Consider the following 20,870-nt stretch of genomic DNA (forward strand, 5'->3'; position numbering starts at 1 on the left):
AAAGGAGCTGGCCAGAGCACAAACCTGAATTTCCATTCCTTTGGTGATGTCATTCTTACGGAGGTCCCGCAGGTACACTCGCTGGGAGCAAGTCACATCACCGTTGTTCACCTGCAAACGCCAGGTAACTGTGTTACAGATCTCAAAATAATGTTCTCCTCAGTTGACTGGTCCCATGTTCTAATAAATTCCATACAGTTGCCTGTCAAATATATAGTCAGCCTTGCACAATTCACTATTTCTTCTAAGTAGAAAAAAAAGAGGAAAAAAATTGGAGGGAAAATTGGGGGAAAAACTTAGTTCACATGTATATTTGCTTTATTTACAAACACACAGGAACAAGAAAAAAAAATGGTCTGGACTAACTTACTCATTTACTGTGTAATTTCATGTGGTAAAATAGCGATTGAAAAAAGAAAACCGAACATTTTGCTCCACATTGTAAAGTGCAAGGGTGCAAATATATTTGACCTCAACTGTACAAGTACATGAACTACAAAGTGAAACGTTCAACAAATTGTGTGAGGGGTAGGAATGGGCGGATTTCTCCATTCCCTTCTCCGGCCGTTGTATTGGTAAGCTCAATGTTGAAAGATGTCTCAGTCCCTGGAGCAAAAACGTTGTGCTATCCAGGAGTACAAGTACAGGACATCAATACGCTTCTTCAAAACATTTTAAACAAGCATCAGAAAAGTCTATCATAGTTCATGTAGAATTCAATGACATTATGAAGGGCAGCTCAGAACACCTGAAGATGGATTTCAAAGAACTGATTGGGTCACTGCTTGACACCAACAAAACCCCCATAATATCTGGCCCTCTACCATCCCTAAATCGTGGCATTGAACGTTTCAGCAGACTTTTAACCCTCCATAACTGTCTACGAGATATGCAGATGGGTGTGGGTGTAACATTTGACCATTTTGAAACCTTCTGGAAACATAGCTCTTTTTGGTTCCTGGATCCTTTCAAAGCATTTTAAGGCTGCATTGAGACAATGACTTATCAATGACCCAAGGCCAGCTCAGTTGAGCCCTACCATTGTGTCGCTGAGTGGTCATAATGCTTCAGCAAATGTACATTATCCCATGGACGTTGGAAGACAAAATGTAAGTAACCTAAATGTGTCCCTCTTACTGCCCTGAATGCATCTGCTGATCCTACAGCTATTGTATGCAGTAATCATGTGCCCATGAACAAGAGTTATACCATTAGCACTGAGGCGGTGTGCCCTAGTAGTAAGTGCAGTGCGTGCAGCTCACCCTGCACTAACAAATAAAATGAGCATGTCTACTTCTGCTAAGCTTCCCAGTAAAGCAATGAAAACAAGCAACCATCCCAGAAAAGCGCTAAAAATAGCCCACATTAACATGTGTAGCTTAAGAAACAAGGTTCATGAAATCAATAACTTGCTAATAACAGATTACATTCATATTCTTAAACTCACTTAGATAATACCATTGATGATACAGTGGAAGCAATACATGGTTATAACATCTACAGAAAATCCAATGACAGAGGTGTGGCTGTTTATATTCAGAACCACATTCCTGTAAAGCTTAGAGAGGATCTCATGTTAAATACTATTGAAGTAATATGGCTAGAGGTTCATCTGCCTCACCTAAAGCCCATTCTGGTGGGAAGCTGCTATAGACCACCAAGTGCTAACAGTCAGTATCTGGATAATATGTGTGAAATGCTTGATAATGTATGTGATATCAACAGAGAAGTATATTTTCTGGGTGGTTTAAATATTGATCGGCTTTCGTCAAGCTGCCTACTCAAGAAAAAGCTTCAAAATGTAATCAGTGCCTGCAACAAACAGCACAGGAATGAAAGCATCAACATGCATTGACCACATCTTTTCTAATGCTGCAGAAATTTGCTTTAAAGCAGTATCCAAATCCATCGGATGTAGTGATCACAATATAGTAGCCAGATCTAAGAACACCAAAGTACCAAAGGCTGGGCGTAATATGAAACCTTCTGGAAACATCACAACGTTTTGTAGTGATTCCTATGTTGATGTAAAGAATATTTGCTGGTCTGTAATAACCAGACGCTGCACTTTACAACTTTATGAAATTGCTTATCCCAGTTACTATTAAGAATGCACACGAAGAAAATGGCTGTAAAAACTGTTAAATCCCCAAGGATTGATGTGGATTTTTTTTTAAATGATGGTTGAGAGTAGGGTTGTTACAGTGACCGTATTAAAGCCAACCCGGAGGTCACGAGTCATGACGGCAGTCAAATTCCACGTGACCGTTTAGTCACGGTAATTAGGCTTCTCCAAGCTCAGATGCTGCTGATGGTCAAACTTCCTGGTACTCAGCACTCTATTGTCCCTCTAATCACGGACATCAATGCAAATGTGATCTAAATCAAACACTTCATGAGAGCCCATGAGCTCATGTTGCGCAACATTTCTATAAGGCTATGCAAATGTGTGAGAAAACAGAGTGATGGCCTTTATTAAAAAGAGGATCCCATCAGCTTTCTAAAGGCTAGGCCTACTATATTTATTAATCAACTTTCCTAATATTAAGCACATTGCTTATCTTCACAAACAGGAGTATCGCCTACCTGGCTGGCATGAAAATGAACCACGGGAAAGCGTTCCTCCATTCGCTATTTAAGCGCATAGATGACATGTATTTTCACACCCTGCCCCTTTTGAAACAGGTGCATGATAATGGTCCATTCTAAATCAAAACAAATTTCACACATTATTTAATATGAAGACGAGATTAAAACAAGAATAGTCTTATCAAAATCAAACTTTGTCACATGTGCCGAATACAACAAGTGTAGACCTTACCGTGAAATGCTTACTTACAAACCCTTAACCAACAGTTCAGTTCAAGAAGAGTTAAACTCAAACTAAAGTAAAAAATAATAAAGTAATACAAAAAAATAACAATAACGAGGCTATATACAGGTGGTACCAGTACAGAGTCAGTGTGCATGGGTACAGGTTAGTTGAGGTAATTTGTACATGTAGGTAGGGGTGAAGTGACGATGCATAGATAAACAGAGAGTACCAGCAGTGTACAAAACAAATGGGGAGTCAATGTAATAGTCTGGTGGCCATTTGATTATTTGTTCAGCAGTCTTATGGCTTGGAGTTAGAAGCTGTTAAGGAGCCTTTTGGTCCAAGACTTGGCGCTCCGGCACAGCTTGCTGTGCGGTAGCAAAGAAAAAAAACTGTCTATGGCTTTGGTGACTGGAGACTAACAATTTTTGGGGCATTCCTCTGACGACGCGTATTATATAGGTCCTGGATGGCAGGAAGCTTGGCACCAGTGATGTACTGGGCCGTACGCACTATCCTCTGTAGCGCCTTACGGTCAGATGCCGAGCAGTTGCCCGTCAGGAACTCCAAGATCCAGTTGCAGAGGTAGTAGATGTTTAGTCCCAGAGTCCTTAGCTTAGTGATGAGCTTCGTGGGCACTATGGTGTTGAATGCTGAGCTGTAGTCAATGAACAGCATTCACACATAGGTGTTCCCTTTGTCCAGGTGGGAAAGGGCAGTGTGGAGTGTGATTGAGATTGCATCATCTGTGGATCTGTTGGTGCGGTATGCAAATTGGAATAGGTCTAGGGTATTCGGGAGGATGCTGTTGATGTGAGCCATTACCAGCCTTTGAAAGCACTTCTTGGATACCGACGTGAGCGCAACGGGGCAGTAATCATTTAGGCAGGTTACATTCTCTTCCTTGGGCACAGGGACTATGGTCGTCCGCTTGAAATATGTAGGTATTACAGAATCGGTCAGGGAGAGGTTGAAAATGTTAGTCTCGACACTTGCCAGTTGGTCCGCGTATGCTTTGAGTACACGTCCTGGTAATCCGTCTGGCCCTGCGGATTTGTGAATGTTGACCTGTTAAAGGGCTTGATCACATCGGCTACCGAGAGTGTTATCACAGTCATCCAAAACAGCTGATGCTCTCATGCATGCTTCAGAGTTGCTTGCCTTGAAACGATCATAAAAAGGCATTTAGCTCGTCTGGTAGGCTCGCGTCACTAGGCAGCTTGCGTCTGGGTTTCCCTTGTAGTCCGTAATAGTTTTCAAGCCCTGCCACATCCGACGAGTGTCAAAGCCGGTGTAGTAGTTCAATCTTAATCCTGTATTGCCGCTTGATTGTTCGTCTGAGGGCATAGCAGGATTTCTCCTAAGCGTCCAGATTAGTGTCTCGCTCCTTGAAAGCGGCAGCTCTAACTCCATGCGGTTGTTTCCTGTAATCCATGGCTTCTGGTTGGGATATGTACAGTTGAAGTCAGAAGTTGACATACACCTTAGCCAAATACATTTAAACTCAGTTAAGAATTCCTGACATTTAATCCTAGTAAAATTAATCCAAGTAAAATTCCCTGTTTTAGGTCAGTTAGGATCACCAATTCATTTAAAGAATATGAAATGTCAGAATAATAGTAGAGAGAATGATTTTTTCCCGCTTTTACTTCTTTCATCACATTCCCAGTGGTTTAGAAGGTTACATACACTCAATTAGTATTTGGTAGCATTGCCTTTAAATTGTTTAACTTGGGTCAAACGTTTTGGGTAGCCAGCCACAAGCTTCCCACAATAAGTTGGGTGAATTTTGGCCCATTCCTCCTGACAGAGCTGGTGTAACTGAGCCAGGTTTGTAGGCCTCCTTGCTCGCACATGCTTTTTCAGTTCTGCCAGCAAATTTTCTATAGGATTGAGGTCAGGGCTTTGTGATGGCCACTCCAATACCTTGACTTTGTTTTCTTTAAGCCATTTTGCCACAACTTTGGAAGTATGCTTGGGGTCATTGTCCATTTGGAAGACCCATTTGCGACCAAGCTTTAACTTCCTGACTGATGTCTTGAGATGTTGCTTCAATATATCCACATCATTTCCCTCCCTCATGATGCCATCTATTTTGTGAAGTGCACCAGTCCCTCCTGCAGCAAAGCACCCCCACAACATGATGCTGCCACCCCCGTGTTTCACGGTTGGGATGGTGTTCTTCATCTTGCATGCATCCCCCTTCTTCCTCCAAACATAACGATACTCATTATGTCCAAACAGTTCTATTTTTGTTTCATCAGACCAGAGGACATTTCTCCAAAAAGTCCGATCTTTGTCCCCATGTGCAGTTGCGAACCGTAGTCTGGCTTTTTTATGGCTGTTTTGGAGCAGTGGCGTCTCCTTGCTGAGCGCCATTTCAGGTTATGTCGATGTAGGACTCGTTTTACTGTGGATAGAGATTCTTAAGGAAACAGGTACAAAAGTATCTTCACAAGGTCCTTTGCTGTTGTTCTGGGATTGATTCACACTTTTCGCACCAAAGTACGTTCATCTCTAGGAGACAGAACGGGTTTCCTTCCTGAGCGGTATGACGGCTGCGTTAGCCTATCAGAAGCTTCTAAAGCCATGACATCATTTTCTGGATTTTTCCAAGCTGTTTAAAGGCACAGTCAACTTAATGTATTGTAAACTTCTGACCCACTGGAATTGTGATAGTGAATAAGTGAAATAATCTGTCTGTAAACAATTGTTGTAAAATGTACTTGTGTCATGCACAAAGTACATGCCCTAACCGACTTGCCAAAACTATAGTTTGTTAACAAGAAATTTGTGGAGTGGTTGAAAAACTGTGCACTTATTGATGAAGTCGATGACTGAGGTGGTATACTCCTCAATGCCATTGGATAAATCCTGGAACATATTCCAGTCTATGCTTGAAAAACAGTCCTGTAGAGTAGCATGAGCGTCATCTGACCACTTCAATATTGAGCTAGTCATTGGGACTTCCTGGTTCTATCAGGATAGAATTATGATCAGATTTGCAAAATGGAGAGCGGGGGAGAGCTTTGTATGCATCTCTATGTGTGGAGTAAAGGTATTTTCCCCCATGGACGCACGTGACATGCTGGTAGAAATGAGGTAAAACAGATTTAAGTTTGTTTGCATTAAAGTCCCCGGCCAATAGGAGCGCCGCTTTTGGAAGAGCATTCGCTTGTTTGCTTATGGCCTTATACAGCTCATTGAGCGTGGTCTTAGTGCCAGCATTGGTCTGTGGTGGTAAACAGATGGCTACGAATAATATAGATGAGAACTCTCTTGGTAGGTAGTGTGGTCTACAGCTTATCATAAGGTACTCTACCTCAGGTGAGCAATACTTTGAGACTTCTTTAATTAGACATCGCACACCAGCTGTTATTGACAAAAATACACACACCCCCAAAAATCGCATCTTCTTCTCTGTTCTGCCGGTGTCTGGAAAATCCCACCAGCTCTATATTATCCGTGTCGTCATTCCACGACTAGGTGTAACATAAGATTACAGTTTTTAATGTCCCGTTGGTAGGATAATCGTAGGTCATCAATTTTATTTTTCAATGATTGCACGTTAGCCAGTAGAACAGATGGCAGTCGGAGTTTACTCGCTCGCCTACGGATTCTCAGAAGGCAGCCCAATCTTTCCCTCCATATTTTCTTCACACAAATGACGGGGATTTGGGCCTGTTCTCAGGAAAGCAGTATATCCTTCTTGTCGGACTCGTTAAAGAAAAACACTTCTCCATTCCAAGGTGAGTAATTGCTGTTCTGTCCAGAAGTTCTTTTCGGTCAGAGAGTAGCAACATTATGTACAAAACTAAAAATAAAGTTACAAACAACGCAAAAAACAAAAAAAATAGCACAGGTGGTTAGGAGCATGTAAAACGTCAGCCATCCTCTTCAGCGCCATGGGTGACAATATTAGCCTATCACTTGTGAATGAAGCTCAGCTTAAGGCAAAAAACAAGCATTTTTTTGTGCAAATTTCTCAAATCATAGTCCCACACCTCATGTAGCCAAACCCATAGACCAATATGTTTTGATAAGGTTTGTATCACAACTAAAGTAGCCAAATAACTTCTTAAAATGAAGCACATTAATCCGCTTTACAACGGGTGTAGAGCCTAACTGGCATATATACACAGTGTGTGAGTTTCAAGTTTGGGGAAGATCTTCTTCGTTCTTTGGTACTTTTCTCCGGTAAAGACAATAACGATTCTCCGTCTTAAATTTGATAGTTTATTTGCGTATTAGGGTACCTAAAGTTTGATTACAAACGTTGATTGACTTGTTTGGCTAAGTTTATTGGTAACGTTTGGGATTCATTTTCTATGTATTTTGAAGGAAAGAAACAGAGTGGATTATTGACTGAAGCGCGCCAGCTAAACAGTTTTTATGGATATAAAAAAGGACTTTATCGAACAAAAGGATCATTTGTAATGTAACAGACCTTTTGGAGTGCCAACAGAAGAAGATCTTCAAAAGGTAAGGCACATATATCGCTATTTCTGACTTTCGTGTCGCAACTCCCTGGTTGAAAATGATTTGTTATGCATTTGTGTGCTGGGCGCTGTCCTCAGATAATCGCATGGTTTGCTTTCGCCGTAAAGCCTTTTTGAAATCTGACACGGCGGCTGGATTAACAAGTTAAGCTTTATTTTGATGTATTGCACTTGTGATTTCATTAAGGTTTAATATTTATATTAATTTAATTTTAATTTGGCGCTCTGCAATTTTACCCGGAAGGTGTCGAAATGCTAGCGTCCCACTGATCCGCAAGAATTAACAAAGAGCTACAGTTAGTTTCAGAATGGGTGGCAAGGAATAAGTTAGTCCTAAATACAATAAAAGTATTGTATTTGGAACAAATCATTCACTAAAACCTAAACCTCAACTAAATTTGTAATAAATGGTGGAAATTGAGGAAGTTTGTGACTGAACTGCTTGGAGTAACCCTGGATTATAAACTGTCATGGTCCAAACATGTTGATACAGCAGTAGCTAAAATGGGGAGAAGTCTGTCCATAACAAAGCGCTGCTCTGCCTTTTTAACAACACTATCAACAAGGCAGGTCCTACAGGCGCTAGTTTTGTCGCACATGGACTACTGTTCCAGTCGTGAGGTCATGTGCCACAAAAAAGGACTTCGGAAAATTGCAATTGGCTCTGAACAGGGCAGCACAGCTGGCACAGTACTACATAGAGGCATGGCTACATGGAACTCTATTCCACATCAGGTAACTGATGAAAGCAGTAGAATCGGATTTAAAATACAGATAAATATACACCTTATGGAACAGCAGGGACTGTGAAGAGACAGGCACATAACACATAACACAAGCATTCTACACACACTTGCACATGGATGTTGTATTGTAAATATGTGGTTGTGGAATGGTGGCCTGAGGGAACACACTGAATGTGTTGGGTAAGGTGTGAAATGTAATGTCATGTAGTATTTTAAACTGTATGTAACTGTCTTATGTTGCTGGACCCCAGGAAGAGTAGCTGCTGCCTTGGCAGCAGTTAAATGGGGATCCATAATAAGTACAAATACAAAAGGAAAGATAATAAAAAATATTTAAGTTGAAATACATTTACTAACTCGTATCAGCTCCATTAATATTCCTTTAACAGCCTCACTAAGTAAGTAGTGCTCTATTCTGGCCCTCACTGTAATTAACCTTTTTGGGATAGGGGGTGCTGTTGTCACTTTTTCTGGAAATCGTGTAATTTTTAAACGGCTTCCTACTCAATTCTTGCTCGTACAATATGCATATTATTATTATTATTGGATAGAAAACAGTCTCTAGTTTCTATAGGCGTTGAAATTTTGTCTCTGAGTGGAACAGAACTCATTCTACAGCAATTTCCCTGACATGGAGTCAGATTTCACACATCTTGGCCCCTGATCTGGAGTCAGTTTAAAGGTCCCCGTAAATGCTATGAGGATACAGACACTGCTTACGTCTTCCCCTGGATGTCTTTACGTGATGACGCTTTGAATGGTGTCGATTGCGCAATCACAGCCTCTATAAAACAGATCAACGTGTAGGAAGTAACTCTTTTCCAGCTGCGTCGGACGCGCGGCGGACACCGACCTACTATTTTTCCAAGCATTAGTGTAGCCAGTAATATTTATCCGGTCATGTTTTTACTTGTAATAGGTGTTAAAAACATCATAAGGTAGTTAATTTAAACCGTTTTATAGCAATTTATATCCGTTTAGTGCGATTTTGGGACATTTATTTCTGAGACAATTTCAAGCTCTGGGCACGTTTTCAGTTCATGCCGAACGCAGTGGGCATTTCGACATGGCAAGAGGACAGCTTTCGACCAAAAGACGATTAGACCCAAGAAAGGATTCTTTGCCCAAGATTCTGATGGAAGAACGGCTCAAAGTAAGATCAATTTATTATGATAAATCGTGTTTCTGTCGAAAAATGTTAATCGCTAATACCGCCATTTTGTTTCGTGTAGCTTCGTTTGGCGCAAACTGTATTGAAAAGTAAGGATAATTTAAAAAATGTAAATCAGCGATTGTATTAAGAATTAAATTGTCTATCAATCGCTGTCCACCCTATATTTTTTAGTCACGTTTATGAGTATTTATGTATACGACTAGATCACTGTCTAATATTGCGTCCGACATTTTCTGACCAGCTCGGCTACTTTTCTCATTGTATAACCACGATTTTGGTGGCTAAATATCCACATTTTCGAACAAACTGTATATGTATGTTGTAATATGATGTTACAGGAGTGTCATCTGAAGAATTCTGAGAAGGTTAGTGAAAAAATTAATATCTTTTGGCGATGTTGACGTTATCGCTCTCTTTGGCTAGAATCAATGCTCTGGTAATGTTTGCACATGTGCTATGCTAATATAACGATTTATTGTGTTTTCGCTGTAAGACACTTAGAAAATCTGAAATATTGTCTGTATTCACAGGATCTGTGTCTTTCGATTAGTGTATGCTGTGTATTTTTACGAAATGTTTTATGATTAGTAATTAGGTAAGACACGTTGCTCTATCTATTTATTCTAGTCGATTTGTGACGGTGGGTGCAATTGTAAACTATGATATCTACCTGAAATATTCACATTTTTCTAACAAAACCTATCCTATACCATAAATATGTTATCAGACTGTCATCTGAGGAGGTTTTTTCTTGGTTAGTGGCTATCAATATCTTAGTTTAGCCGAATTGGTGATAGCTAGTGGTGTTGGTGGACAAAGAAAAAAATGGTCTCTTTTGCTAAGGTGTTTACCTAATAGATTTACATATTGTGTCTTCCCTGTAAAACATTTTAAAAATCGGACATGTTGGCTGGATTCACACGATCTGTATCTTTCATTAGCTGTATTGGACTTGTTAATGTGTGAAAGTTAAATATTTAAAAAAAATATTTTTTTTGAATTTCACGCCCTGGCTTTTCAGTGGAATGTGGGAGGAGTGCCGCTAGCGGCACCCCAGTCCTAGACAGGTTAATTTTCAAAGCAACTCGAGTCAGAGCAGTAGTGATGTGCAGTTTGTGAACGATTCTTTAGAGCAGGATTAATATGCTCTCCTCTGGCTCAGTGGCTCCGGAGATTTGCTCTGACCACCAACTGTATAAGTATGCAGAGAGAAATAGATCATGCTGCAGGAAGCAAAGAGAAGAAAACTACATGTTTAGAATTGATAATTGATCGCATGGTGCAAGAATGAATGCAATGAAATTATTATTATCGATGGAAATGGCTTTGTAGAACAAAAACACAGCTTTCTCTGCTCAACAAATTTCAACTCGACAATGAATCATTTGGGGGGGGCTGCTGCAGTTTGCAAACGTTATTGTGCCAATCTCCCTCGCAGCAGTCAAGCATTCCGCCAATAGTCATTCTCAATCGAGGAGTTTATTCAATCAGTATCGCTGAAGCGCTGCTCTGTAGCATGATTGAAATGTCATTTCCGCTTCAGCCAACATATGCAGTATCAAGAAATTGTTATTTGAATGCCTGTCAATCACAAATGTACATTGTTTGAAGCACACTTATAAGTCTGTCACAAATGACAGCTTCAATAAGCCCCCTATATTTAACGAGAGGCTTGTAGAAACATGATTCTTTTGAGTTTTTAGTTCATCGCTCGCCGGTAGGAGGTCCTACGTGCTCTGGGCATTACTGAAACAAATGAATCGAAAGATTTATTTTGACTGAACAAGTTCAAAAGATTGAGTCAGTAAAAAGAGCCAAACTTCAGGAATTTGGCCAATTGAAACAAGTGTGATTTTCTCCACAGCACCTCAACACAGAAGAAATGATACCTTGGAGTCTGACGGGTTCTGCCCATGTCCCATCGGTGAAGCTGGGGTTTCCTTTGGCTTATCACTTTTTGAGATGAAGGGTGAAAAAAAATGAAAAAAAGTGCATTTTAGATTTTTTTTAAAGGAACAATCTGCAGTTCAAACAACAAAGCAGACACCCCACCACTGATTTGGTAATAAGCTGAGAGATCAAAAGTATAGTTCTCACCATGTTTAAAGGCTATACTGTGTTTGTTTACAATTACATTGTACAAACAATGGATTTAAAAAAAAAAATGCTTATATTTTGGGTTCTGATGGAATATGTTAAACTAAGTCATTTTCTTCAAGAATCAATGGGTATATCACTAATTTAAAAGTCCAGAAATGGAGGTAGCAATCGCATACTGCCCCTTTAAGCTTAACATGAAGTAAAAAATGAAGTAAAAAGGGTTAAAGTTGCCTGCCCAGCACTAAAACATCCAATTCAACAGATCACCTTTGATTGAGCCAACAAAAACCATGATTAGTTAGATATTCACCTTGTGGGAGTATCCGCGGTACTGGGCTTGCACATGTGCCTGTGTGCATTCCAGTCCTCTGACTGGCAAGCCACTGAGCAGTAGCAGGTCTTCTTGCAGCGCGTGCAGCGAAGGTTACCTGGAAAAGATGAAGGTTTATTCAATTCTAGCCCAGGTTATAGACCTCGATCAATAGCATCCAACAACTAGCTTTAATGATTTGTTGTGTACTGATCAGTGATTTAAGGGATGCGGATTTAATAAGAAATGTCTACCGATTATGGATATACCTTCCAATGCGGGACACGTGCTGCTAAACAGGTACAGTCATTTAAGTGCGACTTAACATGAACACTTCTCCTATGTTATACACTGTAACAGTAATCCTGTTCACAGTATGCCGTAGAACATGTGGGGCAAAGACAAACAAAGTGATACATCAATGAGAAATTAGCAGGGAAATAAGACCAACCTTGCTGACTGCAGTAGTTGCACAACTTAACAGTGAATGGGGGCATAGAGGCTGTTTTCTACAAGGGCAAAATAACAAATGTTACACATGTTGTCACTGCCTTTCAGGCAGGCGTTACATTTGAGAGATGGAAAATTGATATTACAATTGAAAAATAATAAATGCATACCATAGAGCCGATTGTGAGTACAGTGGTTTCTTTTCGGCTGGCCTCGGCTTTGACAAAGAAAAGAATTATCATTATTTGCGTGCTAAAATTAGGGTGTTAGGTGACGCAACAAACAATGGACGCCATGCGAGAATTCGACAAAAAAACAGCAGTGATCAAATAAATGTAAAAATACATAAATCATTTGAAAACATGAATGTGGAAGTTAACCATGTCAAGAAATCACAATACTGTACGTTATGATATTTACATGAGCCCAAATGTAAAGTGCCGTGTTCAGAACTTATGAAACACGCAAAATTGGCGTTCATATTTGCTCTTTGCGATGGGTATTCATCATTCTACTCGAGTAAGATCGATGTGACGTCTTATTGGCAACAAGTATGAGAAAGTCCTGAGGGTGTTACACAGTCAAAGGTACTAGGACTGAAAAATAAGGCAAAACCTTTCTCCTTTGCTTCGGTCATTGATGTTTTCAGAGACACTAAAGTAGAGGTTACAAAGTAGAGCTTCGTAGCTACATTTTGGTGTATGGGTTGTCATGGATTGGTTCACACTCACATGGTGCCTCCCGTGACGAGAAGCTAGGTAGCTAGCTGTGTGAGGGAGTGTTTATTGGCCTGATGCTGTTCGCTGAAGTAACTTCCTGGGCAAGTGGCAGCCCTACTCTGCAGTGGGGGTATTGTGCCAGCTCCAAATTTTGTGATTGATGGTTTTATTTGCTAGAAACGGTGCAGCTTATCCTCCCATAACAAGAGCAACTCATCAACACCAAACATATCACAACCCAACTCAGGTGTATGCCTACCTTAGAAGTAAGCCATCTTATTAGACAAGTAGCCTTCTGTGTTACAGTTCAGACTTAGTGAGAAGCTTGGGCGGTAAACGGTATACCAGGGTATTTAGAAATAACCATGGTATGGTTTTTACAATACCGTTTAAACCATTTTTGAAGTTTTTCAATTTTGATTTAATATTTGTAGCCATTTTTTAAGTAAATACCTGCAGTCAACTTGTGGAATATGTTAAGAGATGAAGCAGATCACGTTCTTCATTTCACAGGTCACATTATGAAGCTTACCATAGTTCCCCAGAACAGTTGAGCCAGTCACGTGTTTGTTAATAGCACAACGGGAGAAAGCAGGAGCAGGTGAGTCCAACTGAATTGACAGGGGTTGTGTTTTATAAAAGCGATCTTTTATAAAACACAACCCCAGCTCATAAATGTATTCATATATAGATAGGTAGGTGCTACCTCATGTCATTTTTGGTGCGTTTGACATTTACAAGTGAATGTGAACGAGAGGCATTGTGCAAAATAAGAATTGATGCATGCCTGTCTGAAGGAAGAACGGTACTGGCTACATCAGTCAGAACGGTACATCAGTCAGAGTGCTGTCCGCTGATAGAATGCCCGTTTGTGAATTTTCATCCGAATGGAGAAGTGCAACTGAAACACAAAATTAGTCTGACACCGAGCAGATATTACAATAAGAAGCACACAGGCCTGTTGGCCTAGTGTCTCCAGACTCCACACAGACATAGAATGTAGCCTGCACATGCTGCTCCAGAGCCAGTACCGTTCTTCCTTCAGACAAGCATGCATCAATTTTTATTTTGCACAATGCCTCTCGTTCACATATTGTTTCCCATGCTTGTTCAATGAACCATAAACAATTAATGAACATGCACCTGTGGAACGGTCGTTAAGACACTAACAGTTTACAGCTTTAGGTAATTAAGGTCACAGTTTTGAAAACTTAGGACATTAAAGAGGCCTTTCTACTGACTCTGAAAAAACACCAAACGAAAGATGCCCAGGGTCCCTGCTCATCTGCGTGAACGTGCCTTAGGCATGCTGCAAGGAGGCATGAGGACTGCAGATGTGTCTAGGGCAATAAATTGCAATGTCTGTACTGTGAGATGCCTAAGAGAGCGCTACAGGGAGACAGGACAGGTACAGGATGGCAACAACAACTGCCCGAGTTACACCAGGAACGCACAATCCCTCCATCAGTGCGCAGACTGTCCGCATTAGGCTGAGAGAAGCTGGACTGAGGGCTTGTAGGCCTGTTGTATGGCAGGTCTTCAACAGACATCACAGGCAACATGTTGCCTATAGGCACAAACGCACTATCACTGGACTAAACAGAACTGTCAAAAAAGTGCTATTCACTGACGAGTCGCGGATTTGTCTCACCAGGGGTGATGGTCGGATTCGCGTTTATCGTGAGCGGGATCGATTTGGAGGGTCCGTCATGGTCTGGGGCGGTGTGTCACAGCATCCTCGGACTGAGCTTGTTGTCATTGCAGGCAATCTCAACGCTGTGCATTACAGGGAAGACATCCTCCTCCCTCATGTGGTACCTGATGGAGTCACCTTGGGGTCATGATAGGGGCTGCACCAAATGATTGATGTATTATAATAATTGATTATGCTTATGTTGTATTAATAAAAGGGGAAAGGCTATGAGACCCCTCCTTCAGTACATCTATAGGGTCGTGGACTACGGATTAGATATAATATATATTATAAGGTTTAATATTGTTCCATAGTTATTTTCTAGTCTCTGCTTCTTATAAGAAACAGTCAGAGATGTGATAGTTATTGCAGTCAAAACAATCTGTGAGAAGGCGCAGCAAGGCTAAAAGAGATTCATAGACACAGAACCCTGCAGGGGAGTGAAAGAGATGAGACAAGTCAGACATACCACTATAAAGCAACTTGGGGAGTGGTAAATTACTGCTGAGCCCTTAGAAAACACTGGAACTATTGTTCTCCCCTGCAAGTTTGTATAACTGTATATACATGGGCTTGGTCTCATGAGTAGAAGGTGTTGACGTACGCAGTTACATCACTAGGGGTTGACTGCAAGCATATTAAAACAACTTGGACCCTTTCCTATTTTACAGAACTTACTCAGAAACATGCGTGCTATGTTCCCATTGTCAACTGCTGTCTGCAATTGCATTAAAGGTTTTTGATTGATTTACTTAAAGATATTATCTGATTGCTGATTTACCCAATCAGCAAATGATTGACAAGGAACAAGGAACCTATCCCAACATACCCTTCCTGCAGGCTCATCCTGATATGAGCAAAAAAAGAAACGTCTTCACTGTCAACTGAGTTAATTTTCAGCAAACTTAACATGTGTAAATATTTGTATGAACATAACAAGATTCAACAACTGATACATAAACTGAACAAGTTCCACAGACATGTGACTAACAGAAATTGAATAATGTGTCCCTGAACAAAGGGGGGGGGGGGGGGGGGGGGGGTCTAAATCAAAAGTAACAGTCAGTATTTGGTGTGGCCACCAGCTGCATTAAATACTGCAGTGCATCTCCTCATGGACTGCACCAGATTTGCCAGTTCTTGCTGTGAGATGTTACCCCACTCGTCCACAAAGGCACCTGCAAGATTCCGGGCATTTCTGGGGGCAATGGCCCTAGCCCTCACTAGAGGTTGACCAATTATGATTTTTCAACGCCGATACCGATTATAGGAGGACCCCAAAAAAAAGCAGATACCGATAAATCGGTAATTTAATTTATTTGTAATTATGACAATTACAACAATAGTGAAAGAACACTTATATTTTACCTTAATATAATACATCAATAAAATCAATTTAGCCACAAATAAATAATGAAACATGTTCAATTTGGTTTAAATAATGCAAAAACAAAGTGTTGGAGAAGAAAGTAAAAGTGCAATATGTGCCATGTAAAAAAGCTAACGTTTAAGTTCCTTGCTCAGAACATGAGAACATATGAAAGCTGGTGCTTCCTTTTAACATGAGTCTTCAATATTCCCAGGTAAGAAGTTTTAGGTTGTAGTTATTATAGGAATTATAGGACTATTTCTCTCTATACCATTTGTATTTCATATACCTTTGACTATTGGATTTTCTTATAAGCACTTTAGTATTGCCAGTGTAACAGTATAGCTTCCGTACCTCTCCTCGCCCCTATCTGGGCTCAAACCAGGGACATATCGACAACAGCCACCTTCGAAGCATCGTTACCCATCGCTCCGCGGCCCTTGCAGAGCAAGGGGAACAACTACTTCAAGTCTCAGAGCGAGTGACGTCACCGATTGAAACGCTATTAGCACGCACCCCGCTAACTAGCTGGCCATTTTTCATCGGTTACACCAGCCTAATCTCGGGAGTTGATAGGCTTGAAGTCATAAACAGCGCAATGCTTGAAGCATTGCGAAGAGCTGCTGGCAAATGCACGAAAGTGCTGTTTGAATGACTGCTTACGAGCCTGCTGCAAATCATTGACTTAATTTTAACATAATAACAAACAGAAATATGAGTCTTAGGTAATTAATATGGTCAAATCCGGAAACTATCATTTCGAAAACAAAACGTATTATTTCAGTGAAATACGGAACCGTTGCGTATTTTATCTAACGGGTGGGCATCCCTAAGTCTAAATATTGCTGTTACATTGGACAACCTTCAATGTTATGTCATAATTATGTACAATTCTGGAAAATGAATTACTGTCATTGTTAGGAAGAAATGGTCTTCACATAGTTCGCAACGAGCCAGGCGGACCAAACTGCTGCATATACCCTGACTCTGCTTGCACGGAACGCAAGAGAAGTGTCACAATTTCCTTAATTAACTTCTCTAGGATAGGTGGGACGGTAGCGTCCCACCTGGCTAACATCCGGTGAAATTGCAGAACGCTAAAATTCTAAATACACCATTCGTAATATTAAACATTCTTGTAAATACATGTATCTTACATCTTTTAAAAGCTTAACTTCTTGTTAATCCAGCCGCTTACCAAGCATACCATGCGATTATCTGAGGACAGCACCCAGCACACAAGTATTACTAGCATTTTCCAACCAAGCATTAGCGTCACTAAAGTCAGAAATGGCAATAAAATAATCAATTACTTTTGAAGATCTTCTTTTGGCAATAGAAAAGGTCCAATCTACACAATAAATTGTCGTTTTGTTCGATAAAATCCATTTTTATATCCTAACACGAAACATTTTGTAAACGGCATGTGTCATGAATTCCGTCTCCTTCAACTTTCGACAAAACATTCGATGAATTACTCATACTAAACCTACGTTTATCTAATCATTGTTGGTTTCATTGCAAACCTCTGTTTGTTTGTAACACAACCAGACTTCATGGTTCTTTCGCGGGACATATTGACCGAAAGGAACTGATTTGAACACACTAAACAATGACATCATTGCGCACCAATGATATGACCAGTGCTTCGTTGATTAACTGTATTTCGGCCCAATGACCACTGATCGTCTTGAAATCTAGCTTGGTAGATAGCCAATGAGCTGAAGTAAACGGCAATGTGTAATGGTTATATCCGGGAAGCTTGAAACTCGAGCGTAAAGACACTCATTCGCCATTGAAAATTTTACCTGAAGCAGCCACGCTGGTTACGCATAGCAGTATTGTTTCGAGAGCATTTTCCGCAGTTTTATCTGAAGAATTATGGCGACTAAATCTTGGAAATCAAAGGCAAAATCTTGGTATACAGATCTACACGATATTATTGACGAAATTGATAAAGTGAGACGGAATTACTACAAGATGAGTCAGAGTGTGACAATAGTTTTGACTCGCAAACCGAGGAGATGTTCTTGTATGGAGAAGATGCAGTGTTCATGCCGTTGTTTGAAATTAATAATATCAAAAATTATTCATTTGAGTTGAGATATTAAAATTTTATTTACCATGTATAAAAATATAATCAGTAATGAAATGTGTAAAGTACCCATGGCTCTACATTGTGGGTAGAGTGTATGTACAGTGGGGCAAAAAAGTATTTAGTCAGCCACCAATTGTGCAAGTTCTCCCACTTAAAAAGATGAGAGAGGCCTGTAATTTTCATCATAGGTACTTCAACTATGACAGACAAAATGAGGGAAAAAAATCCAGAAAATCACATTGTAGGATTTTTTATGAATTTATTTGCAAATTATGGTGGAAAATAAGTATTTGGTCACCTACAAACAAGCAAGATTTCTGGCTCTCACAGACCTGTAACTTCTTCTTTAAGAGGCTCCTCTGTCCTCCACTCGTTACCTGTATTAATGGCACCTGTTTGAACTTGTTATCAGTATAAAAGACACCTGTCCACAACCTCAAATAGTCACACTAGTAGTGATGCACCGATATGACCTTTTTGGCTGATACCCGATATTTTCCCTGCCAAAAAACCCTGATACCGATAACAAATATTTAAAAAAATTAGTGGCCTTTTAAAGCATTCTAGTACAGTTAACTATTTAACACCTACACATGGATGCAGCGGTCTTAGGCATTGTATCTCCTTGCAAGAGGCGTCACTACAGTCCCTGATTTGAATCCAGGCTGTATTCACATCCGTGATTGGGAGTACCATATGGCGGCGGACAATTGGCCCAGCGTCGTCCTGGTTTGCCGGGATAGCCGTCATTGAAATAAGAATTTGTTCTTCACTGACTTGCCTAATTAAATAAAGATTACACACACACACCAAAAAGTTATTTTGTTGGCATTTACATATGTCCCCATTACCAGTAAAACATAATCAAAACCTATTTATTTCACTTACTTGCTGTGCTGTTTCGTTGTTCATTTGTTCAGTCGTTTCATTCTCAACCAGGACTTCTACAGAACGCCGTTTGGGTCTTTGCGTGTCAAAGAAATACACGTCAAATAACACTATTTGACCAATCAGGACCTGAATATGACTGCACATCACGTAATAATTTAACACGTTCATTTAATTTTTTACGTAGTTATTACACATTGATTACTTTCACTCGTAATTTAATATGTCACAATGATACCTATGCTATGATGCTGGTAAAGTTGTCTCACGCACCTACAGTGCTGGTCATAAAAAAAAGCTAGCTATGGATGCAAACAATATTCTTCCCCAAAAACATAGCAAAACGACATCTGTTTCAGTAGCTATAGTTAGCTAGGTGTCATCTAAAATAACCCTAATTTCTAAGACAGTTCTTATGTGATTAATGGTGGTCGGACCCATCTATGTGAAGCTAGCCACAATAAGGATTAGCCACAATAGTGGACTTTGAAGTTAGCCTTCAAAATATAAGTATTTTGTATTCATTTACATCACTGTCAATGTCATACTTTTATTTTGAAGGCAAACCGCAAATTCTATTATTGTGCCTAATCCTTATTGTGGCTAGCTTCGCAACGCGGTCAGGTCGAGCGTCACTAGCCAGATAAAGCTAGCTGGCTACTTGTAACGTTAGCTTTGGGCAACAGTGTTAAGTAGCTGGCTAGCTATTTATTTTCATGAATTGAAGTTTAATTTCAATAGGCGAACAACAAGTGACAACCTTGCTAATACTTACTCACAAGGATTCCTAAATCATTGCTAAGAATAATGATAATGACTGCAGTTTCTACTGGTCATTGTTTTCGGGCTGGTTGTATTGGTGCTAGCTAGGTACCAAGCTAAAGCTAGCTACCCCAGAAGTACAACAAATGATGCTTTATTACAAACGCGGTATTGTAAACACAGCGTTTGTGGCCGGTGTTTGCGTGTTTGTACAGTTTTGACAGTGCTACTGTATCTTTTTTGACAAGCAAAGATCCAAACGGCATTCAATAGTAAGTATGTCGTGAAGCCAATAGCAGTGACGCTACTACTGTGTAACTCCGGTAGGGCAACATCTGAAAAATAGCACACTTGGTAGTGTGTACCGGTGCTCGACCAGTTGGCGAAAGCCAACATCATCCACAACAGAGAACGGTTGATTGTCAAGGGCAATGAATTCCATTATCTTGGCTTTAATGGATTTCGCCTTTGAGTTGTCTCGCTGAAATTGTCTTACTCTTTCAAATGACTGCTCGACTTCTTGACTGCTCGATCCACACAGCAGACATAGTGGGCTAAGTTAGGAATGCTGTGTTGCACGTGTAGCGCAAAATTTTACGTGGCGTCATTACGCCATGTACCTACGTTATATAGGTATGCACGGTAGCTTTGACATCAGTTATTAACGTCAGTGTTAAACTAGAGACCAACCGATGTTGGCATTTTTAGCTAATATCGTCTGATTCCGATGTTCACCGATATATCGTGACCTTTTCCAATCACTTGAAAATAAGATCTTATCCTCATGAAATAAAGTGTTCTGTGTTTGAGAAACTTCTCTATAGCATGGAATCCAAAGTATAATACCAGAACCATAATATAATTTTGACCCCTAACACCCTACTAAAATCACTACAGTATTCATAACTGACAGACATTCTGCATGGCCATTATGAATATCAAGCAGCCATTACAGTTAAATAAATCCAGGAGCTGTATTTCGAAATGACATTTTCACTAATCAACAATCATTTGACACAATGCATAGCACATTCATACAAATACCATCCCCGTTGGAGCTCGCTAGAGGCCGGTCTGGTGTTGGGCCAGGGGCCCTTGGAGTTGCAGCGGCACCTGCTGGGCTGGTTGACGGCCTCCTCAAAGGCATGTTGGGTTGCACCACGTTTTGGAAAGTTTCACGGTTCATGATCATGCTGTCAACCCTAAATCAAAGAGCATATTAAAACAGTCTTAGCTACGTTGTTGAA

At 40.3% G+C, this 20,870-nt stretch overlaps 1 protein-coding gene across 1 annotated transcript in view; it reads right to left on the bottom strand.

Moving 5' to 3' along the window:
* The window catches only part of tdrd1 (tudor domain containing 1), a 75,331-nt gene extending 54,522 nt beyond the window's left edge, over nucleotides 1–20,809 (bottom strand). The window contains exons 1-7 of the mRNA XM_039010270.1: nucleotides 20,668–20,809; nucleotides 14,268–14,380; nucleotides 12,096–12,153; nucleotides 11,645–11,762; nucleotides 11,124–11,187; nucleotides 1,960–1,986; nucleotides 25–81 (exon numbers count right to left, since the gene is read on the bottom strand). Of these exons, the coding sequence (XP_038866198.1) occupies nucleotides 25–81; nucleotides 1,960–1,986; nucleotides 11,124–11,187; nucleotides 11,645–11,762; nucleotides 12,096–12,153; nucleotides 14,268–14,380; nucleotides 20,668–20,809 (579 nt within the window). The remainder of the gene's footprint in view (nucleotides 1–24; nucleotides 82–1,959; nucleotides 1,987–11,123; nucleotides 11,188–11,644; nucleotides 11,763–12,095; nucleotides 12,154–14,267; nucleotides 14,381–20,667) is intronic.
* Nucleotides 20,810–20,870: the final 61 nt, after the last annotated feature.

This window comes from Salvelinus namaycush, chromosome 16 (assembly GCF_016432855.1).
Source record: "Salvelinus namaycush isolate Seneca chromosome 16, SaNama_1.0, whole genome shotgun sequence".
NCBI classification, from domain to species: Eukaryota; Metazoa; Chordata; class Actinopteri; order Salmoniformes; family Salmonidae; genus Salvelinus; species Salvelinus namaycush.